Genomic DNA, 25,846 nt, shown 5'->3' with positions numbered 1-25,846 from the left:
ATTTCAAGGTTGTGACGCGTTTTTTGAGATTCGATTGATTTTAATTGACAACACGCGACAATGCAGGCTCCTGTTGTTGTTATGAGTAAGTGAATTGGTCAATCAGTTAATACACTAGTTGCTGATATTTTAGATGCCGGTGGCGAACGGCAGACTGGTAGACGCGCTCAAATCTCGAATATTACAGCAGCAAAGACGTGAGTGCGCTTTGATTTAGTTTACAGTGTGTCCCTGACTGGTTTAGTGTTGCAGATATTATTCGGACCTGTTTAGGACCAAAGGCCATGCTTAAAATGCTTCTTGATCCTATGGGAGGTTTGTGTGAATAGTAATGGATCGCACAGGGTCAAGTGCTCATTTGAATAGGAATTGTACTTACAAACGACGGACACGCCATTCTACGTGAGATCGAAGTTACTCATCCAGCAGCAAAGAGCATGATTGAGCTTAGCCGAACTCAGGTATGACCGTGGTGTGCTGTGATGTCAAATCCACATATTCACACATTATGTAGGACGAAGAAGTTGGAGATGGAACGACCACTGTTATCATTTTGGGTATGTCTAATTACGAATCACGCAGTTTGATCTAACAAGTTAAGCTGGTGAAATTCTTGCGTTTGCATATCCTCATGTCGAGCGCAACATTCATCCTGTCGTTATCATTGCCGCATTCAAACAGGCACTCGCTGACGCGCTCGAAATCATCAACGACATCTCAGTCAAGGTCGATGTCGACGACGACAAGCAGATGCTTCAGTTGATCTCTGCCTCGATCGGCACAAAGTACGTTGCTCGCTGGAGTGATCTGATGTGTGGCTTGGCGCTGAAGGCTGTCCGGACGGTCGCTGTCGAGATTAACGGGAAGCGTGAGGTTGACATCAAACGATATGCCAGAGTTGAGAAAATTCCTGGCGGAGAGATTGAGGACTCGTGTGTGTTGGATGGCGTGATGCTCAACAAGGATGTCACACACCCCAAGATGCGACGGAAAATAGAAAACCCGAGAATTATCTTGCTTGACTGTCCGTTGGAGTACAAGAAGGGAGAATCTCAAACAAACATTGAAATTACCAAGGAAGAAGACTGGAACAGAATTCTGCAGATTGAAGAAGAGCAAATCAAGGGTCTGTGTGAGACTATTCTGTCATTCAACCCCGATCTTGTCATTACTGAGAAGGGTGTTTCTGGTATGCAGTTGAGATTTGAGTGATGATGAAATGCTAACCAATCAGACTTGGCTCAACACTATTTGCTAAAAGGCAACGTGACTGCGTTGAGGCGTGTCAAGAAGACAGACAACAACAGGATTGCTCGAGCGACTGGTGCGACCATCGTTAACAGAATCGAGGATTTGAGAGAGTCCGACGTCGGAACACAGTGCGGATTGTTCAACATTGAGCTAATTGGCGACGAGTACTTCACTTTCTTGACCAAGTGCAGCACTCCACGTGCGTGCACCATCTTGCTGCGTGGACCGAGCAAAGACATTCTGAACGAGATTGACCGGAACTTGCAGGACGCCATGTCGGTCGCGCGTAACGTGTTTTTCGAGCCTCGATTGTCACCCGGTGGAGGAGCTACCGAGATGGCTGTCAGTGTGCAGCTTGCAGAGAAAGCTAAGAGCATGGAAGGCGTGATGCAATGGCCTTACCGGTCAGTTGCAGAGGCGATGGAGGTTATTCCTCGTACGCTTGCACAGAACTGCGGCGCCAATCCGATCAAGGTTCTGGCCGAGTTGAGAGCAAAGCACGCCGAAGGGCTCAGCACTTGGGGTATCAATGGTGATACTGGCAAGATCGTGGACATGAAAGAGTACGGTGTGTGGGAGCCGGAAGTGATCAAGTTGCAGTCGATCAAGACTGCGATTGAGAGCGCATGTTTGTTGCTTCGTGTGGACGATATCGTTAGTGGAGTCCGTAAGCAAGGCGACAGTGGCGAGAGTGCGCCACCACCTCCAGGACCAGGACCAGAGTAAAATAGTATCATGAGTTCATCATTGATCGTGTCACTAATTATACAATATTCCAGTAATTTACATTAAATGTGTTTCTATAAGCTCGAGCATATGATTTCGTTCGTCTTGTGTAAATCTTTCCATGGCCTCTTCTATCAGACTAGAAAGCGTAGCATCAGAATTCGGGGTGTTGTTTATAATCATCAACTTCTCAGCCTTCTCGAGCTTGTAAATTGACATTTCCTCGAGGAACTTTCTCATTCCGTTTGCACTTTGTTTTGCCGCTGGTGATCCTTTAAGATATCCTTGTAACTAAGAAATATTTAGAGATTTTCTTTATTGAACAATATGAGCATACTTCTAGTAGAATGGTCTCTAGATTCTCTGTTTTCCTCATAGTCGAGTACTTTCCAGCTGATTTCTTTCGTTTTCGCTTTAAATCGTTAATGTGCTCCAAAACTTCATAATTTGATAATAATTTCTCTCTTGAAATTTCCACCTTGTTTATGTTAGTGATGAAATTAGTAGAAATAAGCGTAAACTAACCTTCATTATGTGCACTATTAGTTGACGTTGTATTTAACACTACTCGATAATGAACATTTTAATGATGTTCTAATTACCCCTGAATCATTGAAAATCGTATTCAAAAAAATTCAGTTTTGAGCAAACTCAGCGAAAGGTTGGTCAACAAAAATAAAGAATAAAAAATTCTCAGCTGTTTTTTATATATATTTTCATTAATTAAACAAGGAAAACAGTAAATGAATTCAAAACGAAAAGCGTCTCCGGTTGAAGACCGGTCAAAACGGAATAGATTTTTGGGTCAGACAGCAGCTGACTTGAACTCGCCTGCTGTCGAGGGCGATAACGATGAAGAGTATGTCGAATTAGTTGAAGATGCCGAGGAAATTTTTGGAATTGGAGACGAAATTATGGACGACGTCGAAACCGAGTGTGTGGATCCAGAAGAAGAAGACGAGGATGAAGAGGAGGAAGATGACGACGAGTTTGAGCATGTCGGCAATGGAAGAAGGAAGTCTGCTGGAAGCGTGGGAAAGGGCAGGAATGGCAAGACAGATTTTGCAGTTAGTGTGGTGCCGATTGGAGATTCAATAGAGTGGCAACGAACAATAGAAAAAGTCGTCAAAAGTGTGGTTTCGGTGCGGTTTGCACAGACAGCGAGTTTTGATACTGAACCGCCGCTCGTGAGCGAAGCAACTGGATTTGTTGTCGATTCAAAGCGAGGTCTCATCATGACAAACAGACACGTCGTCGGTCCGGGTCCGTTTACTGGGTTTGCAATTTTTGATAATCATGAGGAGTGCGACGTTCACCCAATCTACCGCGATCCCGTTCACGATTTTGGTTTATTACGGTTCGATCCGAGTGCAATCAAGTATATGCAAGTTGTCGCCCTAGAACTACGTCCGGAGCTCGCAAGTATGGCATTTTATATCACACAATGTCTAAGCGATAGAACTAACATTTATGTAGAGGTAGGAGCCGAAATCAGAGTCATTGGAAACGACGCTGGAGAGAAGCTAAGTATTTTATCTGGTTTCATCAGTCGGCTTGACCGAAATGCACCGATGTACGGTACTCTTATGTATAATGACTTCAACACCGAATACATCCAAGCTGCCGCCAGTGCGAGTGGCGGCTCAAGCGGCAGTCCGGTAGTTAACATTGACGGATACGTTGTTGCGTTACAGGCTGGTGGCAGCAGTGAATCGTCGACCGATTTCTTTTTGCCGCTGTACCGCGGACTGAGAGCTCTCAGGTGCGTTCTGGCAGACCAGCATATCAGCCGGGGCACAATTCAGGTTCAGTGGATTTTAAAACCGTTTGACGAATGTAGACGACTAGGACTCACGCCTGAGGTCGAATCTGTTGTTCGTGAGAAGTTTCCAAGTTGTATAGGCATGCTACTGGCTGAGGTCGTTTTGCCTGACGGGCCAGCACATGGCTCAATTGAGGAAGGTGACTGTTTAGTCACCGTGAACGGTGAGCATTTGACGACGTTCATTCGGCTGGACGAGATTCTTGACTCCAACGTCGGCAACACGGTCACCATGGTTATCCAACGTGGAGGCGAAGATTTTGAGATTACACTCTTAGTTGGCGACTTGCACGCCATTACGCCAGACCGTTTCGTCGAAGTTTCCGGTGCAACATTTCACAACTTGTCATACCAGCTCGCGCGGCAGTTCGTAATCCCGGTCAAAGGAGTTTACATTGCCGAGCCTGCCGGGTCGTTCAGACTGGATCGCGACCGAGGCTGGATGGTTGAAAGTTTAAATAACGAGCTGACACCGGATCTGGACACATTTATTAAAGTTATGCAGACTATCCGTGATAAACAATGGGTGGTTGCGACTTGCAGGAATATACAAGACCTGCACTCTGTAGTAAGTTTTGTCCTACAAATGTGAGTTTACTAGTCGCTGACAGGCAGAATACTTCTATTGTACATATTGATAGGCATTGGACGTCGGAGTTTAGATTAGCAGTACGAAATGATAAAACAGGACTATGGGATTTTGAAGACTTAGGCAGACCACTGCCTCCACAACCACTTCAGCCAATGTCAGCCAAGTTCACTGAGATCAACCATTCAGATATTGGGATGGCAGCTAAACTTGCACGGAGCATGGTGCGAGTGACGTGTCTGATCCCGCTCAAGATTGATGGCTTCCCACGTTCGGTCAAAGTAGGGCACGGCGTCGTGATTGACGCTGAAAAGGGCCTGGTGCTCGTTGCCCGGAGCGTGGTGCCGTACGACTTATGCGACATCATTGTCACGGTCGCGGATTCTATTATGGTGCCTGGCAAAGTCGTGTTCCTGCATCCGACTCATGGCTGGAGCGTTGTGTCGTATGATCCAAGCCTAGTCAACGCGCCGGTCGAGACCGCAGTGCTAAGCCCAGAGCCGATGGAGCGTAACTCATCAACTGTATTTTTGGGCATCAACCAGAACATGCGGATCGTGGTCGCACGGACAACGGTGACTGACATCTCAACCATGACAATCCCACCCAATCAGCTCGCACCACGGTATCGGGCTAGCAACATTGACGGCATGAAGATTGACAGCGTACTTGGAAATCAATGTGCCAGTGGTATGTTGGCAGACACTGACGGTGTTGTAGGCGGACTGTGGCTCATGTTCCTGGGCGAGCGGACGCATAATAACCGTGACGTCGAATATCGAGCCGGACTGTGCACGTCGTCTGTTTATTCGATTGTGCAGAAGCTTCGGGCGGGTGAGACGCCGAACTTGAGGATACTGGATGTTGAGTTGAGTGTGCTGCAGATGAATCAGGCCCGGATTCGTGGCGTCGCGGACGAGTGGATTCGGAATGTCGAGGAGTCAAATAGCGACCGGCATCAGTTGTTCGCTGTGCGGCAGCTGGTGTGTCGTGATACTCCCGATGTATTTGAAGAAGGCGACGTGTTGTTGTCGATTAACGGGCAGACGCTTACTAGAGTATCTGAACTGGACGTGATGTACGACAACGAGACATTGGACATGGTTGTGCTTCGACAGCGCAAGGAAATCTCGCTGAAAGTGCCTACCGTTCCGACCGAGCAGTTTGCGACCGACCGGGTTGTCATCTGGTGCGGAGCAGTGCTGCACGATCCTCACCACGCGGTGCGACAGCAAATTAAGAAATTGCACTCCGGCGTGTACGTCAGCGGCCGGATGGCGGGTTCCCCAGCGTACCAGTACCAGGTTGAACCGACGTCGTTTGTGACACATGTGAATGGCAAGGCGACGCCGGATTTGTCGACATTTTTGGATATCGTGCGCGTGATTCCGGATAACACTTACCTGCGGATGCGGGTAGTAACGTTCGACAACATGCCGTATGCGAGCTCAATCAAGTCAGATTTACACTACTTCCCCACGGTGGAGCTGGTGAAAGACAAGTCCAGACCTGGCGAGTGGAAACGGTATAGTTACCACGGCGGCGTGCAGACCGAAGAGAGTGTTGGTATTGACGGTGCTGTGGAGACGGAATAACGGCCACGATTGTATTTTATTATGAAGAACTAATGAACGAATTTACACATTCTATTTACATACTTTAGTCATTTATTTAGGGACCCAATTGAGCGAGTGCTTAATGATCGGCTCAAGTAGATCCTTGACTCAATCGGTGGTTTTACAATGGAACGGCAATGCAGTGTAGACAATAAAACCAACATCTTTGATCAATTGCATTCACAACGTCAATGTCAGACACGACCGATAATGAGAACTAGAACTCAGCATTTAGATACGGTTTCTTGATGAAGTCCGCTTGGCCTGAGTTCAGATAGGTAGCCTTGACAGTGTGACTACGATCAATCAGAGTGAGCAGCAATAAAACCAAATAAGTCAATGAAAAAACTCTATTCATTCTATTAAACATCAACTGCGATTGTGAATGACTGTTGAAGCCCAAAAACAAATCTTCAAAATCAATCAAGCAGTTACCCTGCCTGTTTTATGCTGCGCTACGAAACTCTATTGCAATTAACGTTTAGCTTAAATTCCAAACTAACAAACCGCCCAACTTTTACGCTGAGTTCCAACTAACCAAGCCGTCGCTTAACTAGTGTATGGATAAGCTTTTCAGCCGGTCAATAAACGGCTTACTCATGAAGACACCCTTGAGACCATAGACTTAATATGATGGCAATCTTACATATTCAAAGCCAAACTCTTTGATTTTCTAGATAATATTTCACTTATTACCTAATACAAAATATCTAACACGTCTGCAACAAATGCGCGTTGAGTTGTTCTACAATACCAGATGCTCATGGACATGTCATAGCCGGTAACTGAAATACAGACAACACACAAAGCTAATTGAGGTGCAAACCCAAGACTATATTATCAAAGCCTTTGAGCCACTCTCCGCATTTATTTTGGGACCCAGCTAATGAGCTGCTTGGTCAAGTCAACAATACTCTGCTCGAGAGTCAGATACTCAATTCCGAGCTGCTTCCTTGACTTTTCGTTGCTGAAGTCCCAGAACGGGGGTAATGGCTCATCAGAAATTGTGGGAAGCTTGTCTGCAAGTTCAGGGAAATTCTTCTGGATGATCTTGACAACGTCCGGATAGTAAAACTTGCCACCAATGAGAAAGTAACGTTGGCCGGCAGCTTCAGGGGTTTCGAAAGCCTTGACGTGGGCTTCGGCGACGTTGCGAACGTCGACCCAGCCGGCATGCATAGTTGACGTGGTCTTGACTGAGCCGTTGATCATGCCGTACACCATTGCATTTGAGGTGTTGATGGTTTCGGGTGAGACATCGTGGAGCATTGGGCCCCTAAAATGTTAGCTTATATGATAATCGCAGTAAAGCATACACATACCAAACAAGAGGGGGGTTGATTGTGGTAACCTCAAAATTTGGCTTCTCGTCTCTGACGAAATCCCACGCAGCCTTCTCGGCAAAAGTCTTGCTACCTCTGTACGTGGTTGAAGCATCTTTGCCTGCGGCTTCCTCCCATGTGACTTCATTCCAGTCTTCTTCGGTGTAAACGTGTCCGGGCCAATCACCTTTCGTAATATTCACGATTGCCGCAAACGAAGACGTAATGACAATACGTTTGACCTGGGGCGCATACGCTTTTGCAGCCTCAAGAACAGAACGCGTACCCTTCACGGCTGGATCGAGCATGTCCTTGACCGGGTCTGTGACTTTGAAGTGGAACGGCGACGCAGTGTGGACAATATAGTCAACACCTTTGACGGCCTCGTCAAACGCACCGGAAGCAGCGATGTCAGGCACAATTGAGAACGAGAGCTTAGCATCGGGGTACTGATTTTTGATGTAATCTGCCTTGGCTTGCGAACGAACAGTGGCCTTGACAGTGTACCCACGATCAATCAAAATCTTGAGAACATGAGCGGCGATAAATCCAGATGCGCCGGTAAGAAGAACACTAGCCATTTTGTTATTGATAATCAACTGCGACGGTGAGGGGAAAGTGTTGTAAAGTTATATCGGCTTTAAGAGCTGACGAGATCACCGAAATTCGTTACCCGGATATCAACAGCGGTGCTTAGTCATATGCGGCGCATTATCGATGGGGTTCGCACGGAGAGACTTGGTAGACCAAAGTAAATGAAATTGGAGTCGAAACAAACAAACGGGCTCTGTAGTATCAAATTGGCAGACTAGTGAAGATTTAAACTAGATTGTTTAAGATTGGACACTGTGTACAATGTGTAGACAGTACGAGGAGTCAGAGGTTCCAGTGTACTATATGCATGATCTACGAAAGCTCTACAACCATAATAGTGCATGAACTAGTTTAAAAGGCGTCTACTTACTATATGTGGTGATTCAGCAAGCGATGGCTACAAGTAATTGTCGGCCGGCCACGATAGTGTTGGGTACTTTGCACGAACAGAATGCTATTCATTATCGCCAATCAATACTGTCCAATAATGACGTGAAGAAGCGAGACGTGCGGCTCGGGTACGCATTCAGCCGTGAAACTGCTCCACACCTTAAAAAGGAAGATCAAATGTTGTCCCTACGTTTTGGACTGGTAAACATTGATACTCAAAGTTCAATATACACATTTATAGTAATAAATCATAAACATAACACGACTCCGTATTTACAAATGTTCCAGAGCAAGATCTAAAGACACAATCGCTATTGTACACTCATCCCTCATCCATTACTCATGATAATCACTTAGCAAACCAAAATCCCGGCAATAACTCCCAAATGTGAAACCAAACGCCAGAGTGCCCTGCGCAATAATACTCGCTTTATACATGACAGCCACGCTCGTGACGTTTCATATTTGAGCTGTAAAAATTAGAATAGGCTGAATAGAAAATAATATGATTTCTAGCTTACCGGACACTGAAAGCCTTCCCACATCCGTCATGGCCACATACAAATGGCTTTTCGCCGGTGTGAGAGTGACAATGGATTCGTAAGCTGCTAGGCCGCGAGAACGCACGCGAGCAAACCTGGCACACGTATCTATCAACTCCATTTGATGGAGGTGAAAGAGAATTTGAGTCTTGCCTCGGGTGGGCAACAACAGGCAAAGTAGGAGACGCTGACCATGGATTTGAGGCATGCATTTCTACAGGACTTGCCATCATGTATTGGTCTGAAGGTCTTCTATCTGTGTAATAGTAAATTTCCGACTCCGAAGGATGGGTAAACTTTGCGAGTGGTGGAACACTAGTTCCACTAGTTCCACTAGAGACACTTGAGATTGATGAGATACTGCCACTACTGCTTATACTGCTGATGCTGGAGCCCATACCTTTTGCAGGAAACGCTAGTGGCGGCAGATGCTCGTCTGAACTTGAGACTGAAGATGGCGATGGCCATGACTGAGCACGAACACGAATGTCTCTTGATGAGGGAGACGGAATTGAGGTAGGAAACGTATTGTCATCAGGACCTAAGATAGAGGAAATGGGTGGTAGAGCTCGGTCAGATGCAGGTAGAGCCACTTCCGGAGACTGGGCACGCGAGGTTGAAGCTGTTGAACAAGCTGCAGATGACAATGGAGACAGAGCAGTTGAAGATGGAGATAGATGATACACAGCCAAAGAAATAGGAGAATATGATCTTGGAGCAACACGAAAGTCAGGACGGAGCAAGTGGGGGTGGTGATGGTCCTGGCGGAAATCTCCGCGGAGCTCAGGTACGTATTGGTTCGATGAAGGTGAGGCTGAATCTGAGAGATGACGACGCGATAAAGAATGATTCGTATTCATTTGGATTGGAATAGATAGCATTGCAACAGTTAAGAAATAACGTGAAGAAGACGGAGAAGAAGAGGAAGGAGAAAAAGAAAGAGAGTGAGTTAGTAAGTGAGTGAGTGAAAGTGTGCTCGGTTTGGGAGTCGAATCGAGGGTGACACTCAAAAAAAAAAAGACTTTATGATGTCGGAGCCGGGAACTGTGCGCGTGTGAATGAAGAGTGAGCGGGTATGCGTTTATACTAGCGACGTCGCCGATCTGAGTCGGATTATGTCGAGACCTTGTCTCGGAGCCACAGGTTGTTTGATGCACTAACCGAGATTTAACACCACATTCAAGTTGCGTTTAATACCCTAAGTCAACTAGAGAATAATCTCTATCAGTTCAGTCAATCCAATTGACGGGAATGCTAATCCGGAGATGTGAGACCTGTATGGGAAATACGCGGGACAACTTGTATGGTGACAGCCACGGTAGGTTCCGAGACAGTTTGTGGTACAAATGAAATCGGCGACTCAAGTCAACTGAAGTGTCGGACTTATGATGACAAAAATAGATTACATAGATCTATCAATCATAAAAAGATTAATTAGTTTTGGATTCAAAAATTAGGTAGTGTTATTAGTCATAGCTCATTCATTCTGTTTTTTTTTAGGTGAAACTAGTATTTCAAATTAGCAATTTGATTCGGGGTTTGAATGTGGGAAGTTTCGGAACAGCAACCGAACCGGCGTAAAAGCAGGGTAATGATTTGCAGATGTAGATCACGGTTCCGTGCCGTTGGAGCTCAAACTAAAAATTAATTACGTCAGAGCTTGTCAACGCGCAGATCTGTTATGCGCGCTCGTCGGGTCTGACCCTGACACACGCTTCGCTTTGAACTTCGACACAAAAAAGGTACGAATAATCCCATCATCGTCTCCCCGTTATGCGGCTCATTAAACTTTATCTATTCTATTTACAATTTCCCTATTCTGTACATGTCTGTTCTTTTGTTTACCTTTGTCGTCTTGCTCTTCATCTGTTCTTATCTATAATATTTACTAGCTATCGTATAAACATCACTCAATTTATACGTCAAAAAGAAGCAATGGATGATCAGTCTGATGATGTTTCTGAATTCTTAAAGCATCTCAATGATTTAAAATTAAAGAAGTATTATTTTTGATTATAATACTACTTGTAATTGTACTGACATCCATAGTGATGCAGCCAAATCAGATAAATCAAATAATTTAGAGCAAGAAATTCAAAAAGCAAAACAATCAAGACTTGCTCGCCGTCTCGCCAGATCTGCTCCAACCTCTCCTAATCGTCCAGACTGTCAAGCTCGTTCAGTTCCTACGACGGATATTCAGTCTAAGCCAGCCTCACCTACTCCAGTGCTTAGTGGAAATTTAGACTCTCCATTTGCAAAGAGAATATCGAAATTCGAAGCATTAGAACAGTCAGTTGCCAATATCAGGTCAACTCACATCAAATTGTCTCCAGATGCAAACATACTCGCGTTGTCACCTAAACATACTGACAAGGCCTCTACTTCTACTCGGCCAGCAAAGCCTGCTTTGGAAAAACCCTCTTTGATGCCTCATACCCAAATAGATACCAAAGAAGATGCAATAGCTCAACAAAAGCAGCAAAATGAATCGATTAGCTTGAAGGAGCAAAATCTAGTCAGATTAAACGCAGTCAAGCAAGGTATTATAGAGTCAGAAATCGTTAAGCAGAAGATAACAAATTCTGACTCAGTTCGACTAGACACGAACAAGACAGACACAATCAACACAATCCAGTCAGATAGAATCCAAACAGACAACATCAAACAGAACAGACGAAATGCACTTGACACACTGACAGGATCCACTCTACCTTTAAAGCCAGAAATTGATGAAAAATATGCCGCCATGGCTGAGCGTGAGGATGAGCGGTTGTCGAGATTTCTTAAATCTCCGTCAAATCGTAACTCCTCAATCCTTCACCCCTCACCTTCGATGGTAGGTTGCATGTATTTGCACTACTCTGTCAGCTAACTTTTCCCAGCGTTTGTCTGCAAGTCCGACGATGTATAGGTCACCATCGTTATCACCCGAACGATCTCCGGATAGGTCACGTCGATATTCGGTGTCACCAGTTCGTCAAGGCAGGTACTCCGCGATGGGCTCATATTCAACTACTGATGAAAACTTACGGCTGTCCTTTATGTCTAACTCCTCAACTGAAGATGGATACAGTAGCTCGAGGTCAAACTCCCCTACCAGATCACCAAGTCCGTCGAAGTTAGCCTATCTGCAAAGCGCAATGCACAAACTCGACGGCGGTGCATCACCTCAGTCAAAACGGTTGTCCATGGCCGGTCTTCGGCCTGCGCCTTCCGTTCTACAGCGATCACCAAGACAAAATGATATTGGCAAGTTCACAGTCGAAACAAAAAGCCAAAGCGGTCAAATACATGATGACTTGGTTGAAAAACCTGTTGAAGAGGAAGACGAACAGGATAATGACGATAGTTATGAACAGGAACAAGAACAAGAAGAGCCAACGGTACAACCAAGTACACCGCCAACGCCAACCAGGCGATCAATTTTACTACGCTCACCAGATCACTCGCCATCGCCTATCAGATTACGACCCGCTCCATCTCTACACAGGACGTCGTCATCGTTAAGCATGGTCAGACCCGCGACTGACAGATTCAACGCACGAGAACTCGATTTGACAAGCAAGTATGACGCAGCAAAGGCAACGACCGTTTTATCGCAATATGGTGATTCAAATTTCAAGCCATCGCCCACGCATCGGTCGTTTCTGAATTCGGACGATGACATCAACACGAATCTCATTAGCCGGAGTCCAGACGCAAATAAGGAAAATCATGGGGCCGAAAAAAACGAAAAGGGTAACTCTATATCTCCAATCCGGCTACTGTCACCAAGCTCACCTCCACTGTCGCGGACAACATCTCTTGTTCGATCACCGTCTCGGTCTCCAACCGGTAAACGGTGGACACCAAATAAATCTTCATGGTTAGAGAATGTTTTGATTAAAGGACCAGAACCACAGAATGGTCTACGCAAGAGCGCAAAAACGGTTTCTAGCTAAATTTAAGGTCGTAATAGTTTAATTGATATTTTTGGTTATTAAGGTGCAAAGTTCGAACAGCCTATATGTAGAGTTAAATTAAGGTTTAGATTGTTTGGGTTGCCTGTTCAACTTCGGCGGCGCACCAAATCACCATCATCTTCAAGTCCGCGTCCGCTCAATTAGAGCGTCTCCTGCACATTTTCATACCTCGGCCGCCGACGACTCACGGCAATACAATACCAGGGGACGAATGGCGTCGGGTGCTCCGCATGCCGCGCTGGCGGCCATGATGAGACGCAAATTGGGTGGTGGCGATGGCGATATAGACGAAAGCAAGATTGGGTCTGTCGACGATGCACTTAGTGCGAAGCGGCGATCAGCAGGGAACGATGTGAAACTGGTTCATGTATGTACTTGCTTGCTACGAAGGCAGGGGAGACATCGGCTAAATGGAATTTAGATGACGAAGGGAAGAGCCAGAGGACCGAAACGACGGCTGCCTACAGCAGCACCGGCGGTTGATGAAGTTACAGTGCATGTTGCTGGGCCTGCTAAGCCACCGAAGCCGAGTTTAAAACAAATTTCTGGTGTTGCTGCGGGCGCGAGTGTAAGCGAGCGGATGGCGATGTTTGGAGACAAGCCAAAGCCGCCTAGCAAACCCCAATTTGCGACGGTCAAGCTGGGTGAGCGATCGCGACCGGTGTCGACAATGTTTAAGAGTATTAATTTGGACGCACCAATGCCAGAATTGGACGAAAAGTTAGATGTTGGAGTTTCTAAGGCAGAAGACAAGCTTAAGTTTAAAGACGAAGTTGGACTAAAAGAAAAGCCGGAGTCGCAAGAGATGCCAAAGTTGGAGGAGAAACCAGAATTGGTCGCAAAGGAGAGCGTGGTTGGAAAGGGAGGATCAGATTTGAGTTTGAAAGTGGTTGAGAGTGAAGCACATACAGTGTCCACACTCGAGAGCGAAAAGCCTGTGCCGTCATCTAGACCGATATCGTCAGTATGGACGATGTTCGAGCCGAAATCGGACTTGGATTCTAAGCCAATTTTTACAAAGCGAGCATTGTCTGTACCAGTAAGTTCGACGCCGATTAAAGACAAGTTGAGCTTTGTATCTACGGAGAAATCAGGAGACGGCAGAGAGAACAAACCGAAACTGACGCCGAAACCAAAGGTGTCGCTTGAGAAGGTTACACCAAAGTTGAGCCCGAAACCAGCTGTGGAATTGCCAAAGTTGCAAGAGTCTTTTAAACTGACACCAAAACCAAGTCTGGACTCGACGGCATCGCTTGTGAAGACTATTGCCCCGAAACCTACAATCAAGGTTTCCAACAAGCCACTGACGATTCTCAGCCCAAAACCTGCGGCTATTTCTGCGGTCACAAAAACTCATACTACAGCATCAGCGCCAGTATTGGAGTTAAGAAGATCCCGGGCTACAAGCGTGGATGTCAGTACAGCAGCAGCAACAACAACAGCAGTAGCAATAACACCGGCAAAAGAAAAAGCGGCTGCGGTTGTTGGCGCTTCTACGAGTACGACGGGCCGACGATCGAACTTTAGTTACCAGCCATCGCGCACGGTCCAGAAACCAACACCAAGCACCGTCACACGTGAAGCTCCAGTCATCTCGATCTTGCCATCACGACGAGCCAGCCAAATCGAGAAGCCAGCAAAACCAGCAAAACCTCAAATTTCCCAGCCGAAAGTCAAGCTCATTGAGGTAGACCCGCGAGAAATGCAAGACCCTGACCCTATAACTGCAGCCACACTGGGTAACGTTTCAGTTCGGGATGCCGTCTCGAGATGGGGTAGCGTCAAGCCATCAATATCCAAACGGCCGTCAGTAGCTGTCACTTCTAAACCTCAACTAATTTCTTAATACTTTTGTCCCTTAATATTAATTTTATACATAGAACTAAACATTCCGAGTCGAGTCCAGCCGTTGAAGCTATCGAATTTGTAATTTGTACTAAACTGACAATAAATTTTGTGTCGCGTCGAGCGAGAACAAGGAAACGAGCCGCGTGAGGCTTATGCGGCAGAAAGTTTAGATTACCCTGTCGCACCATTCTAAACCCTATCACCGAAGGCTTTGTAATTATCTGATGATAAATTTTGGAAGCAAATCGAAAACGCAGTCACGACCCGGCTTCTGCGGCCGGAGTTGCGCAACTGCTCAGTTGCGTGAGATCGTCTTTTGGCGCCACGTCCAATTCGACTTTGTTCACAATTGTCATTTTTACTAATCTTTAAGAATAAGTCAAAATGGTAAGATTTAACAATAAAATGAATAGTTTAAGATCAAAGGAATTAATTGTTTTTCTATAGGGAAAAGTTCACGGATCGCTCGCCCGTGCTGGTAAGGTCAAGTCGCAGACTCCTAAGGGTACGTATCTTTCAAAGAAGAGTGAATGAACACAGTTGTGTTAACTGGAGATAGTCGACAAGCAGGAGAAGAAAAAGACTCCTAAAGGACGCGCACGCAAGCGCATCTTGTACAACAGACGCTTTGTTAACGTCACTTTGACTGGTGGCCGACGAAAAATGAACCCCACACCAAACTCCTCTTAAATTCGACAACTACATGTTTATATATAATTAAGGATAGGATAGTTACAATGCAAAAATAACTTCATATTTGTCAATACACATTCAAGTTTGGAAGACATAAAAATAAATGTGTTTGTTCAGCGACCCTGATTCGCCTAGAATGAAACTCTTGCAAAGGAGATTTCGATAGTACATTACAAACATGGGACTTGACTCGCGAGGTCGTGCTCTGTAACTTCTGCTCATGTGCACGAGTTGTAAATACGCATAGAAAACCAAATTCTTTTACGTGACGGCCATTCAGTGGCTGTATTAAATTACCATACTTGTGCTAAATATTAGATTTAAAAGACCAAGGATTGAGAACATGTGAGATGTTGTTGTAGAACGGAAAGACAGTCGAGGGCCGTGGCGCCAGACGTCAATATAACGAGTTTTCTATAAGGGTATGTTATGCCGACATACTGTGGGAACAGCAAGCTTGTAATCCATTAATGAAGTTCAGTCTCTTTCATTCGATTTCGCTGGTCATGCCTTGATCACGCGTAAGGCTCAGTTCGGTCAAATATGACAATTCAGTAGAGCTGTATCTTGGAAGCTCTTCCACATGGCGGAGTTCTTACAAAACTGATGTGTTAAGGTACAGTATTGTGTTGTCTTCATCAGCAGCTTCCATTTGAAGTCTCGTTTTACATTTCTTGTAATGACAAAAGTAGCATGCAAATTCATCATTTCTCATAGCACAATAAATCTTCCACGCCTTAAAGGATTTTATAATCACGCTTGACCCAGAGCTTTCATCAAAATATTTCATTACAGAGACTTCTGATGCTTGACTATTGCGGTGCTGATTAAGAGCTGCAAATTTGGATGCCCTGGGTGCCCGCATACACCTCTTTTTGAGTGCAACTGATTAAGGCGCGTCCGTGTCTTCGCAACATGATCAGAACAATAAAAGTGCATTTACGTGAAAATTAAGTCTTGTTGAAAAGCTTATGCGTTTGTGCGTGAAATTTGTCTCACGCTGCAAGCGAGCCGAGTCGAGTGAGAAATAAATGATCAGAGATGCGTGAGTCATGTCGAATGTATCAAACTCAAATATACTTGAGTGAATATAACATTCTGGCAATCCCAGACGAGTTGATGATCTACAAATGGCGCATAAACGAGGTGTCCTGGCTGCAGGCCAATGTGGGGTAAAGTGTTAGGATAACCAGATGTAGTAACTCTCATCACGTGCCAGGATGCCAGCGCGTTGAACTTCAAACCACCTGGCTAAATCGCGAAGAGCCAAAGTCAAACAGAATTCAAAGTAGATGTTTTAATCAACGGTTTAGTAGTGCCATTTTTTCTTTCTTGACGGTCAAGTTTGCCAAACCGACGAGTGACCCGAGATTGCCATACACGTCACTCCCACCTTGAAATATACTAAATCTGTTGCCTCTCCCGCGTTCCTGCCTTCCTCCCCTGTCTTTCTTCTGAATCTCCACTTTATAACTAATTTTTTTTTGGTTTGCTGCTGTACTTTTCTCTACTACGGGCACATATGCAGAACATTTTTTTCCAGCAGATGCGTATCCGGTGCAACTCATCTCGCTTCGCGTTGTTACATCTACTGGTTATATGGAGATGTACTTGCAAGCGTCGATGCTTAAATATAATCAATGATGAAGTCCAGCTAAATTCTCAAGCTTGTGAATGAACCATTGAAATAAACAGGCTACATGCGCTTTGCTGCTGATTTTTGAGATTGTCATAAATAATGCACAGAACAGTTGAGAAAGTAGAGAGATTCTTCCTATGCCTTGAGTCTAGCAAGAAAATACGAGTAGAAAGAGATTCGCTGGACAGTAATTGCAGACTAACACGTTTCTATCTTGTGACGGCTCTAAATCCACCGGATCAAGTTAATCACAATTGTTGACCAGGTGCGATGTCACTAGTAAAGGAATTGAAATAGAACCACATTTGTCTGCACAGCTTTCTGAGATAGCTCTTAGTACAAAAATAGGCCATAGTAGCCAAATTATTCGTGGTTCACTGAAACTACCGACCGCGGTGCACAGTCTTTAGCTGGCTAGTACATGTGGGAGTTCACACTCAATTGTGCTGACCAGTAAGCAGTAATCCAAATGCTTGAATTGTCTCTTTATTTATTTGCTAAAAGTACTGTTGCTAACCACTCAAGTCCAATGCCTTTATCTATCATGCAGAGCTAAGCGTATTGGTGCATACTTTCCACTAATTTACACTCAATCATACTATTTACTGCACCGCATTACAACTACTAACTTCCTCTAGTTGCCTGGCGGTTATTTCAATGCATTGTCCATAAATATAACATAGTTATCTTGAACGACGAGAATGGAATACTTGCAACATCTACTCACATAGTTAATATAAAGCTGTCGCTCATAACTTGCCCATAACCCTATCCCTCATGTAAGGCATCGCCTGTCAAAATGGCGTCCATCGACCCCTGATTTCTAGCTGCAGGAAACTCAACTTCACTCACACTAGCGACAAAAGTCCATCAGAATACAAATAACTTACAACCCAAAGGCAAACATGGCTCCAATAATGCGCGCGGCAACAGTTGCTACTGCGGCCTCAACCGGCTCTTTATTTTCACCCGCTCGCCGTTCGGGATCTCTTTCTCCGACACGAGCTTCTCAGCCTGTGCCCTCCAGTCCCTCGTCACGCAGACGGCACAGACGGCCAAGCCTGCCTGTTGATCCGACAGTTGAGAACGAGATTGACGCTATAGTAACACGGATTAGCGCAAAGCACAACGTGCGCGGCATTATTGTTGTGGATATGGCAGAAAACAAGATCGTCAGGTCGTCAATGATTGATACCGAGGGGGGTGGTGTGATTAGCGGCCGAGCGGCCCAAACGGATGACAACAATGAGCCCGAAACTGAGAGCGAGAATGAGTTGGTGTCGAAATATGCGGCGTTGTGTGTCGAGTTTGTGCAGGCCGCGAATAAAGTCTCGACCCAGTTCTTTGAGGAAGAAGTATAAAACAATGTGTTTAGTTTATTGAGTTTGCTCTGACCTAGCAACAGGACGATCTGAAATTATTGCGTTTACGAACAAAACAGCACGAACTTATGATTGTGCCTGGTAAGTGCCTTAATTGTAAACCTACGCTTTCTAACTCTTCTCACAGACTCAAGATTTGTGTTGGCCGTTATTCATGACATTCATTAATACTATTATTCTACAAATGAAGCCTTATAGCGGCGGTACCGGGGTGTAGAACGCTAGTCGACCGACCGTATCGCCCACGTTGCGAACAATGCAATACCTGATCTGGAACCCACACCCCTGATCGACTCTGGCCCATGATAAACTTGCAATCGCAGTGCCTTTGCCGTCTTTTAAATTGAACCCACCTGAAGTTACAAATCCCATTAAATTTTCTGCTTTGGGGCATACAGGGTACTACTCCATGTCAGTAGCTTTCCAAACACATCTTTGAAAGGATGCAAACTTACGTCTCGCGACTCCGGCACAATTGTCCGGTCAGATTTAGTCTTCATCCATCGTCTCCGACTCTTCTGCGGAATCCAATACACTCGCGCGTTCGCTAGCGGCCGACCACGTCCAACCATAGTGAGCTGAACAGTAAAGAGAGCCTTTGCGATAAAGGTCGTGGCAACCAGTTCGTCCCGAGGTCTGAGAAACGCTTCAAATCTATGTAGCATCCAAGGCGTCTGGTCCGGTTGGCTCGGGTCGGTTTTAAGCAAGTAGTCCCAGTCGCAGGTGAACGGGTCACCAACTTCGCCCTTTTTGTCACCATTCTTGAGATCCAGCGCATCGTAATTCATCTTCTTACTCCGTGGTCGACGTTTCCAAGCTTCCCGTTCTACCTCCGCACGTTCTTTGGCCTCTGTTCGTCCAGCCTCAGTACCGGGGTAGTCAATTGGGAAGCACGGCAGCTTGTTTTCAGCTAAAATCTGAGCATACTGATCAAGACCGCCAAACATGGAGTAAGACGGAATAATTAATTTTTTGTAAAAAATGGCAACCCATTGAATTGGAAGCATTATCGTAAGCCCACCGTTCGCTCGTCTGATCACCAGAGCTGGGATTGCGACGTCGTCCTGTAACGAAAACAATGCCCTTCTGAACTAAGCACAGCCGTTAGCATACACCATACAATTCTACTTGGAGACTTGACGTACAAATGACTTGTCCTTGGTCTGAACTCTGGTTCGCGACCGGAATGCCTTGCGCTGTTTGAGTCTGATATGTGCAAGAGTATTGTGCTCAACCTTGATACGTCGGCCATCAGGCTCAAATAGAGTGGTTTTTGCTCCCGCGCCTGATCTGCTGAGTACATTTGTAATTGCTTCCCGGCTTTGGTAAGGATCGTGTTTCCAATTAGATCTACTGCGCTCTTTTGAGCTAACTGAGCTTGATAAATGTCAGTCTTTGTCTATGCCAGAAACATAGGGAATTGACGTACTAAGTGCGCGGATCATACAAATTAATCGGAATCACACTCCCTCTGGGAAGTGAGGTGGGATTTTCTCTTGCAATAGCAGTATGCCAAGCCTAGAAATTTGTTGGACACAGATAAAAAGAGAAGTAGAGAACAACGCACCTTGATATTGGATCTCTGACCAGACATCACTCGCAAGTTGTGACCTAGAATTTTCAACGCTTTTCCTCCAAAGACGTCGATTGATCCAACCGCGTAACGATAGTCTAGAAGCTCCACCAGCATATCTGGATTCTCTTTATTATTTTCTTCGGTGTGCTTCATCAGTGCGTCCCAGGTCGACTTGAAAATTGATGGGTGCACTCTGATCATTGCACGAGCTTTTGAGCTTTCATTCAGAGGCGGCTCTTGGTACACCAGAATTTCGCCCATATTGGCCGGCATTGTGCGCTGACGATCAAAGAATTGAAACTCGCTATTGACTGCACCTTCAAAAGCGCGATCACCAATTAAATACGATTTTGCGGTCACTCTTTCCCCCATGATAAACTCAAGGATAGAAGGTACTTTGAATATATCGCCCTGTAAAACCATTGTCGAGTAATATGTTGTGTCAAAAATGACGCAGCCGCTATGTTGACTATGGCGATGTGTAGGTCTGAAGACCTTTTCGTTTGGGTGTGAAGGAATTGCGTATCCCCACTTTTGGACAAAATGTGCCCGTTTGGCATTCCACAGATGAGTTGGTAGCCAAGTCTTATCTTTCTGTCTTCGTTTATACTTGTGCTCCATAACTACCTTGCTTGCCAGCTCATTGATCCCGACAGGAAAGTTCGAACGCTTTCGTGCCTGATGGTACGCGTGGCTTCTGCGCGCAAATTCCCTGAGCTTGTTTGCTGTTTCACGCCTAAGATGCAGTCGCGTAATGCGCTGTCGCTTTTTTGGTGCAAGTTCAACACCGGACGCTCGCATCTCTTTGATTGCTTGTGCGCGAAACCGCGGCGGCAGAAACTTAGTATGATGACTTGCTGCTCTACGACGAAGAGATCTCGGAACTGCTTGGAACGTCTGCTGCTTTTGGATTGATCTAGACGCGAGTTAGTCGAAACAGAGGAGTCAATAACTAGAAATACTTTGATTTCTTCATAGATGCAGCCAATTGTTGAATCTCAAACTTCCGAGAAGCAACAAATGTGCCAACATCAAGGTGTCCATTTTTAAGACCTATTTATGTGAGTTTTAAAAGCTTCCAACATTAGATCGAAATAGGCATACCAGCTTCAGACGATTGAGCAAGAATAGTTCTCGCATTAAGCGTTCGTGCGCGTTTTGGTGCATTTTTATCGTGCAAGTCATCGGCTGGTCTTTTTGAAGAGGTACCAGCAACAGCACTAGATTGTGCTTTTGGAGGCATTGCGTGCTGTTGACGAAGATGCTGAATTAAGAATTGGTCTACCTGAGAGAAACAAAAAATATGAGTTTCGGTGAGGTGCGGCGCTATGCGGCTCACCTATTACTCTCCGTAATACAGAAGTGCATATAGTCCGGAATCATGTACAGTGTGTCAATTAATTAGTAAAAAAGTCTATTGAGCTAGCAAACAGAACAAGCTATAATGACTATATTGGTAAAATGTGTATTGATACATATGAGGCACATAAATAATAAGGGCATAAAATAGCGAAGAGTATTTCCGAATCCGGCTAAGCCATAGGGCACAATGTAGCCGCATTAACCCTACATTTAAATGCGGCTTATCAGCAAAACTTTAAATATATTTATATAAGGTTCAAGCTAATTTTAATCAAAGTTTCTCTTGACAAGGTTAGGGTTGTGTATTGCCCATCGCGCTACGAGGTGTTATCCCCACCGGCAAAAGCTCGTCTCAGACTTCAATTCACCTTCGCTCAACACCGTTCTTCACCACCACTTCCATACAGATACCCTACTCAGCCCTCATTGGCATTGCCACTTGATCAGACTCTTCATAGCAAAATAATATAGGCAACAGTGCCTGCGTTCACGATGCCAGCTCGTGCAACATCACCGCCTTCAATTTCGTCGGCGTCGTCTTTTGTGCACAAACCTTTCAGATTTTGGAATCGTCCACAAGATGACCGCCGGTCCGCGTTCACAGTTACGAAACATCGACGATGGTGGTCGCCTTCATCTATGCGCAAATTTGGAGTCTCTTTGTTTGGATTCAATGTTGCTCCTGTCACTATCTTGACTGTCATAACATATGCCAGTCTTCTCATCACAACCTATGTAATCCAGTTCGCCAACCCACAAACAGAATCTGCTGCAGCTGTTTCAGCAGCGCCTGGGTCTTATTCTCCGCAGGTTGAATCGGCATGGTATGATTTGCAAGTAATCTCAAAGTATATGCATCCATACAATTCACACGCAAACAACTACGTCCACGATTATATCCTCAACCGCACATATGAAATCTACTACAAATCTCAGCCAGGCAGAATCGAAGTTGAAAATGATTACGGCAACAACGTCACATTTCGTCAAAGCGATTTGTGGAATGCGTCAGCTCCGTCAGGAAAAATTATTTACTACGAATCAAACAACATTCTCGTTAAAGTTAAAGGCTCAGACCCTACGCTTTCTGCTGTTTTGGTGTCTTCTCATTTCGATAGTGTCCCGACTGCTTATGGCACAACCGATGATGGCACCGGAGTGGTCACAATGCTTGCAATGTTGGAACGATACGCCTATGTTGATCAGCCTCCGTTACGAACTGTCATTTTCCTGTTTAATAATGCCGAAGAGTTTGGACTGTACGGTGCGGAAGCTTTTTTCTTTCATCCTTGGTCAGCTATGCCTTCCACGTTTTACAATCTTGAAGGTACTGGTGCTGGTGGGCGATCAATTTTGTTTCGTGCTTCAGACTACGGTGTTGCAGATCACTATTCAGCTGCCAGTACTCCTCACGCCAATTCGTTGATGCAAGAAGGCTTTGAGCATGGTGTCATCAGATCAGAAACAGATTATCGTGCTTATGAGAACCATGGATTGCGTGGAATGGACGTCGCATTTTACACTCCTCGATCAGTTTATCACACTAAAGGAGACAGCATTCAGGGAACAACGCGAGGAAGCGTCGAGCACATGCTCACGACCTCGATCGAGACTGTAGATTCAATGGCCAATGATCCAGACCTTGACAACTCGTCCAAAAGCAAACCTGTATTCTTTGATCGTAAGTAATGATTTTGATGGGCACCAAGGTTTATACTAATAATGCAATGCAGTTTTTGGATCGGCTTTGTTTGTCGCACCAGTTCAGACATTTTTCATCGTTGATACTGTTATGTTGGTTGTTTCGCCGATCATTTTATTTCTACTTTTATTCGGGCTTGCCAAGTCACGTAAATTGAACATGGGTAAGCGTGGCTGGGGTCGATTCCCTTTGGCTATCATTTTGTCGACTGCCATCCTGTTTGGAGTTCTTGTCGGACTCCGTTACGCCAATGGTTTGATAATTTATAGTCATGTCGGTCTGCCATTCATCGCACTTGCTTCACTGTACTTCGTGTTGAACTGGTTTTTCTTGGCGGCTGCTCACAGATTATACCCGGTCAGACACCAGAAATTTAAGGTTTTGATTGAGCTATTTTTCTTGTGGTGGGTCGTTCTGGTTTACGCGAATGTAGAGGAAAATCGTATGTCTGGTACTGGGCTGTACTGGATCACATTCAACTTCATTGGGGTCTCATTTGCGCTCTTACTCGACATAATCTCACTGTACTTTGAGCCTGCTGCCCCGATGTACTTTATGGCGCGTGCAGAAGTGATTGGATCAGGTTCAGAGCAGCACTACATGCAAGCACATGACGAAGATACTGACCACATTTCTCCGCAGAACGAGCACACTGATGATGACGACGAAGATGAAGACGAAGAAGACTCGCCATTGCTTGGCGAGAGTGCGAGTGAGCAGCAGGTTCGATTTGCCAAAAAGCTTGAGCACCGAATTGATTTCGCATGGTTGCTCGAGTTTTTGATCTTGGTCCCGTTCTCGGTGTTCTTGACGTCACAGGTTGGATTTTTGGCTTTGAACGCTGTTCAACAGACTTTGCAAGAAGGAGGTCCGGCGCTTTACAATGTCTACTTGAGTCTATTTGTTTTCATCATCATTTTGATGTATCCTATTTTGCCGTTTGTACACCGAGTACATCATGTCGTTCCGTTTGTGTTACTACTGACTTTTATTGGCACCTACATTGCGTCCTGTTTCTTGTTTGCATTCTCTGCCAAGGATCCGTTAAAGGTTTCGTTTATCCAGCAAGTCGACTTGGATAACATGGATGCCGGTGCGGTTGTGACAGTGACCGGGTTAGAGCCATACGTATACAACATCGTGGAAGATCTGCCAAGTGTGAAAAATTACTCTCACTATGATGTGTACTGTAAGCCCAGTATTAACAAGAGAGGTGTGCAGATCTGTCAGTACCCCGGACTGTATCCCAACGTGACTTACGGCTATCCATACGATTGGCTGAATGTGACGATGTACAATTCAACTTACAACTTCACGGACGACTTTACTTACACCACCATGACTTCAGGCATATTCGCGACTGAGACTGCGACCACTATCGCGACCGCGACCGCTATGCCAACGAACTACATGAGTGATGCGTACGGGTTTGAAGACGAGATTATTTTGGAAAAGCGGGACGTTGCCGACGACGAGGATGAGGAGCCATATATGTTTAACGCAACTGTGAAGATTTTTGTCAACAACAGTCGTTCGTGCGTAATGCAGTTCACGCCGCCGTTTGAGCCATTCCAATTTAGTGGATATGCACCGTGGAACAGCAGCAAATACGGGAACGACAGTTTTGTGCGCGCACAAGAGGTCTCGTTTGGGAAGTACGTAGTGACGAGTGCGGCAGTGAGCACGAACACGACTTCGTACAATTTCACTGAGCCGATTGTGTGGGAAGATGGAATTGACAAGATCTCAATGTTCAAGCTCGACTGGTACTCACCATTTATTGTCTCGTTAATGTGGAAGGAGAAGGAAGACATGTCTGAAGACGAGGCAGTGATGGAGTACTTGAAAGTGTATGTTGGATGTCAGTACGCCGAGTGGGACAACGGCGAGATTCCAGCGCTCGACGAGCTTGATCATTACCGGCCTGCATGGGCAGCAGTGACCAAAGCCGGTAACGGGCTTGTCGAGGTGTGGAGGGAGGTAGATTTGTACGACAGCGAGTACTTGTTTGTTGAGGAGGATTATACGATATAGAGGTAGAGGGTGTTGCGGGGTAGATTTTATTTGTTTGTTTAATAAGGGGTTTCATGCGAGATTTGCAACTTTCATTTTTTCATTGTAGTTGCAACTTTTGCTCTCATCTTATTCTATTTTTTGGTCCAGCGTTACAACATAGGATAATAAGGTGAGGTAGCAATTAACATGAAATATGAGAGTTGCAACTACTCGCGTAAAATCTCTTTTTTTTTTTTTTATTGGTCTTTGTATTTGAATAATAAAGTGTTAATTATCGGTTTATATAGAAAGGTTTGTAAGGGTTTTGTGACTAGCATTTATTCAAGCCAATAGTAACGTGCAGAATTAATGTTTTATTTAAACCAGAAAGTGCTTATTTATTAACGGGCCGTAAGAGGGCGCACAGCGCATAATAAGGTTTCTGGTTAGGGTAAAGTATGATTTTATTGCATTCAGGGGCCATCGGCGAACAGGCTAAATTACCAGCGAAGTTTTGAGATTTGCGTAGTAAATAAGAGCACGCTGGTTTCCATTCTTATGGAAGGTTTTCTGACCTGGGTCAAAAGTGTGAACGGACGCGAGGGCAAGCTAGGCGCGGGCCAAGGCTGGCGGTAAGTGCGAAACATGAACAGCACAATAAGGTTTCGGTGGGTGCTACATATAAACCTTAATCTAGTAATGTAGCGGGCCGGGTAGATTAGGTTTTTATTTCTGAGACATGCATAAGCGCTGCCTCATCTTAAGGTACAACGGGAATAGTATTATTACATATATAATATACCGCAGGATTTATATATTATTCATAATTAGT

The 25,846-nt window shown here is 45.1% G+C and overlaps 11 protein-coding genes across 11 annotated transcripts; 7 read left to right on the top strand and 4 right to left on the bottom strand.

Annotated features, from left to right (window-relative positions):
- Window positions 1–7: 7 nt before the first annotated feature.
- Window positions 8–2,049, top strand: V1512DRAFT_235209 (chaperonin Cpn60/TCP-1 family). The gene is made up of 7 exons (XM_066914082.1): window positions 8–85; window positions 134–197; window positions 245–315; window positions 367–461; window positions 515–557; window positions 602–1,189; window positions 1,235–2,049. The coding sequence occupies exons 1-7, from the start codon at window positions 61–63 to the stop codon at window positions 1,975–1,977; spliced, it is 1,629 nt and encodes a 542-aa protein (XP_066773136.1). The 5' UTR covers window positions 8–60; the 3' UTR covers window positions 1,978–2,049.
- Window positions 1,975–2,584, bottom strand: V1512DRAFT_259405 (RNA polymerase). Its single transcript, XM_066915634.1, has 3 exons — window positions 2,503–2,584; window positions 2,315–2,455; window positions 1,975–2,268 (listed from the first exon to the last, which is right to left on the bottom strand). Exons 1-3 carry the CDS (start codon window positions 2,506–2,508, stop codon window positions 2,035–2,037), a joined length of 381 nt encoding a protein of 126 aa, XP_066773135.1. The 5' UTR covers window positions 2,509–2,584; the 3' UTR covers window positions 1,975–2,034.
- A 307-nt stretch (window positions 2,585–2,891) lies between these two features.
- V1512DRAFT_203796 (trypsin-like cysteine/serine peptidase domain-containing protein) lies at window positions 2,892–5,983 on the top strand (the record flags this gene model as incomplete). Its single annotated transcript, XM_066913307.1, has 3 exons — window positions 2,892–3,399; window positions 3,454–4,367; window positions 4,415–5,983. 3 exons carry the CDS (start codon window positions 2,892–2,894, stop codon window positions 5,981–5,983), a joined length of 2,991 nt encoding a protein of 996 aa, XP_066773134.1.
- A 513-nt stretch (window positions 5,984–6,496) lies between these two features.
- Window positions 6,497–8,033, bottom strand: V1512DRAFT_235199 (uncharacterized protein). Its single transcript, XM_066914081.1, has 2 exons — window positions 7,327–8,033; window positions 6,497–7,280 (listed from the first exon to the last, which is right to left on the bottom strand). The coding sequence occupies exons 1-2, from the start codon at window positions 7,905–7,907 to the stop codon at window positions 6,872–6,874; spliced, it is 990 nt and encodes a 329-aa protein (XP_066773133.1). The 5' UTR covers window positions 7,908–8,033; the 3' UTR covers window positions 6,497–6,871.
- Window positions 8,034–8,827: 794 nt separating this feature from the next.
- V1512DRAFT_204021 (uncharacterized protein) lies at window positions 8,828–9,064 on the bottom strand (the record flags this gene model as incomplete). The annotated part of the gene is made up of 1 exon (XM_066913314.1): window positions 8,828–9,064. One exon carries the CDS (start codon window positions 9,062–9,064, stop codon window positions 8,828–8,830), a length of 237 nt encoding a protein of 78 aa, XP_066773132.1.
- Window positions 9,065–10,414: 1,350 nt separating this feature from the next.
- Window positions 10,415–12,838, top strand: V1512DRAFT_289898 (uncharacterized protein). The gene is made up of 3 exons (XM_066918196.1): window positions 10,415–10,852; window positions 10,902–11,691; window positions 11,738–12,838. Exons 1-3 carry the CDS (start codon window positions 10,626–10,628, stop codon window positions 12,794–12,796), a joined length of 2,076 nt encoding a protein of 691 aa, XP_066773131.1. The 5' UTR covers window positions 10,415–10,625; the 3' UTR covers window positions 12,797–12,838.
- Window positions 12,839–12,887: 49 nt separating this feature from the next.
- V1512DRAFT_289897 (uncharacterized protein) lies at window positions 12,888–14,699 on the top strand. The gene is made up of 2 exons (XM_066918195.1): window positions 12,888–13,184; window positions 13,239–14,699. Exons 1-2 carry the CDS (start codon window positions 13,029–13,031, stop codon window positions 14,661–14,663), a joined length of 1,581 nt encoding a protein of 526 aa, XP_066773130.1. The 5' UTR covers window positions 12,888–13,028; the 3' UTR covers window positions 14,664–14,699.
- A 292-nt stretch (window positions 14,700–14,991) lies between these two features.
- V1512DRAFT_259396 (40S ribosomal protein eS30) lies at window positions 14,992–15,478 on the top strand. The gene is made up of 3 exons (XM_066915633.1): window positions 14,992–15,052; window positions 15,113–15,170; window positions 15,225–15,478. The coding sequence occupies exons 1-3, from the start codon at window positions 15,050–15,052 to the stop codon at window positions 15,353–15,355; spliced, it is 192 nt and encodes a 63-aa protein (XP_066773129.1). The 5' UTR covers window positions 14,992–15,049; the 3' UTR covers window positions 15,356–15,478.
- Window positions 15,479–17,902: 2,424 nt separating this feature from the next.
- V1512DRAFT_246273 (uncharacterized protein) lies at window positions 17,903–18,547 on the top strand (the record flags this gene model as incomplete). The annotated part of the gene is made up of 3 exons (XM_066914420.1): window positions 17,903–18,352; window positions 18,403–18,460; window positions 18,507–18,547. 3 exons carry the CDS (start codon window positions 17,903–17,905, stop codon window positions 18,545–18,547), a joined length of 549 nt encoding a protein of 182 aa, XP_066773128.1.
- On the bottom strand, window positions 18,498–21,238 carry V1512DRAFT_285527 (ribonucleases P/MRP protein subunit POP1-domain-containing protein). The gene is made up of 7 exons (XM_066918055.1): window positions 21,060–21,238; window positions 20,918–21,008; window positions 19,947–20,871; window positions 19,809–19,897; window positions 19,525–19,756; window positions 18,835–19,470; window positions 18,498–18,781 (listed from the first exon to the last, which is right to left on the bottom strand). Exons 1-7 carry the CDS (start codon window positions 21,196–21,198, stop codon window positions 18,572–18,574), a joined length of 2,322 nt encoding a protein of 773 aa, XP_066773127.1. The 5' UTR covers window positions 21,199–21,238; the 3' UTR covers window positions 18,498–18,571.
- Window positions 21,239–21,690: 452 nt separating this feature from the next.
- Window positions 21,691–25,325, top strand: V1512DRAFT_259389 (uncharacterized protein). The gene is made up of 2 exons (XM_066915632.1): window positions 21,691–22,998; window positions 23,051–25,325. The coding sequence occupies exons 1-2, from the start codon at window positions 21,810–21,812 to the stop codon at window positions 25,051–25,053; spliced, it is 3,192 nt and encodes a 1,063-aa protein (XP_066773126.1). The 5' UTR covers window positions 21,691–21,809; the 3' UTR covers window positions 25,054–25,325.
- Window positions 25,326–25,846: the final 521 nt, after the last annotated feature.

This window comes from Lipomyces arxii, assembly GCF_038497795.1.
Source record: "Lipomyces arxii strain Phaff 12-163 unplaced genomic scaffold V1512scaffold_3, whole genome shotgun sequence".
NCBI classification, from domain to species: Eukaryota; Fungi; Ascomycota; class Lipomycetes; order Lipomycetales; family Lipomycetaceae; genus Lipomyces; species Lipomyces arxii.
The sequence above is the reverse complement of the archived record's forward strand: the minus strand, read 5'-3'. Positions and strand labels throughout refer to the sequence as shown.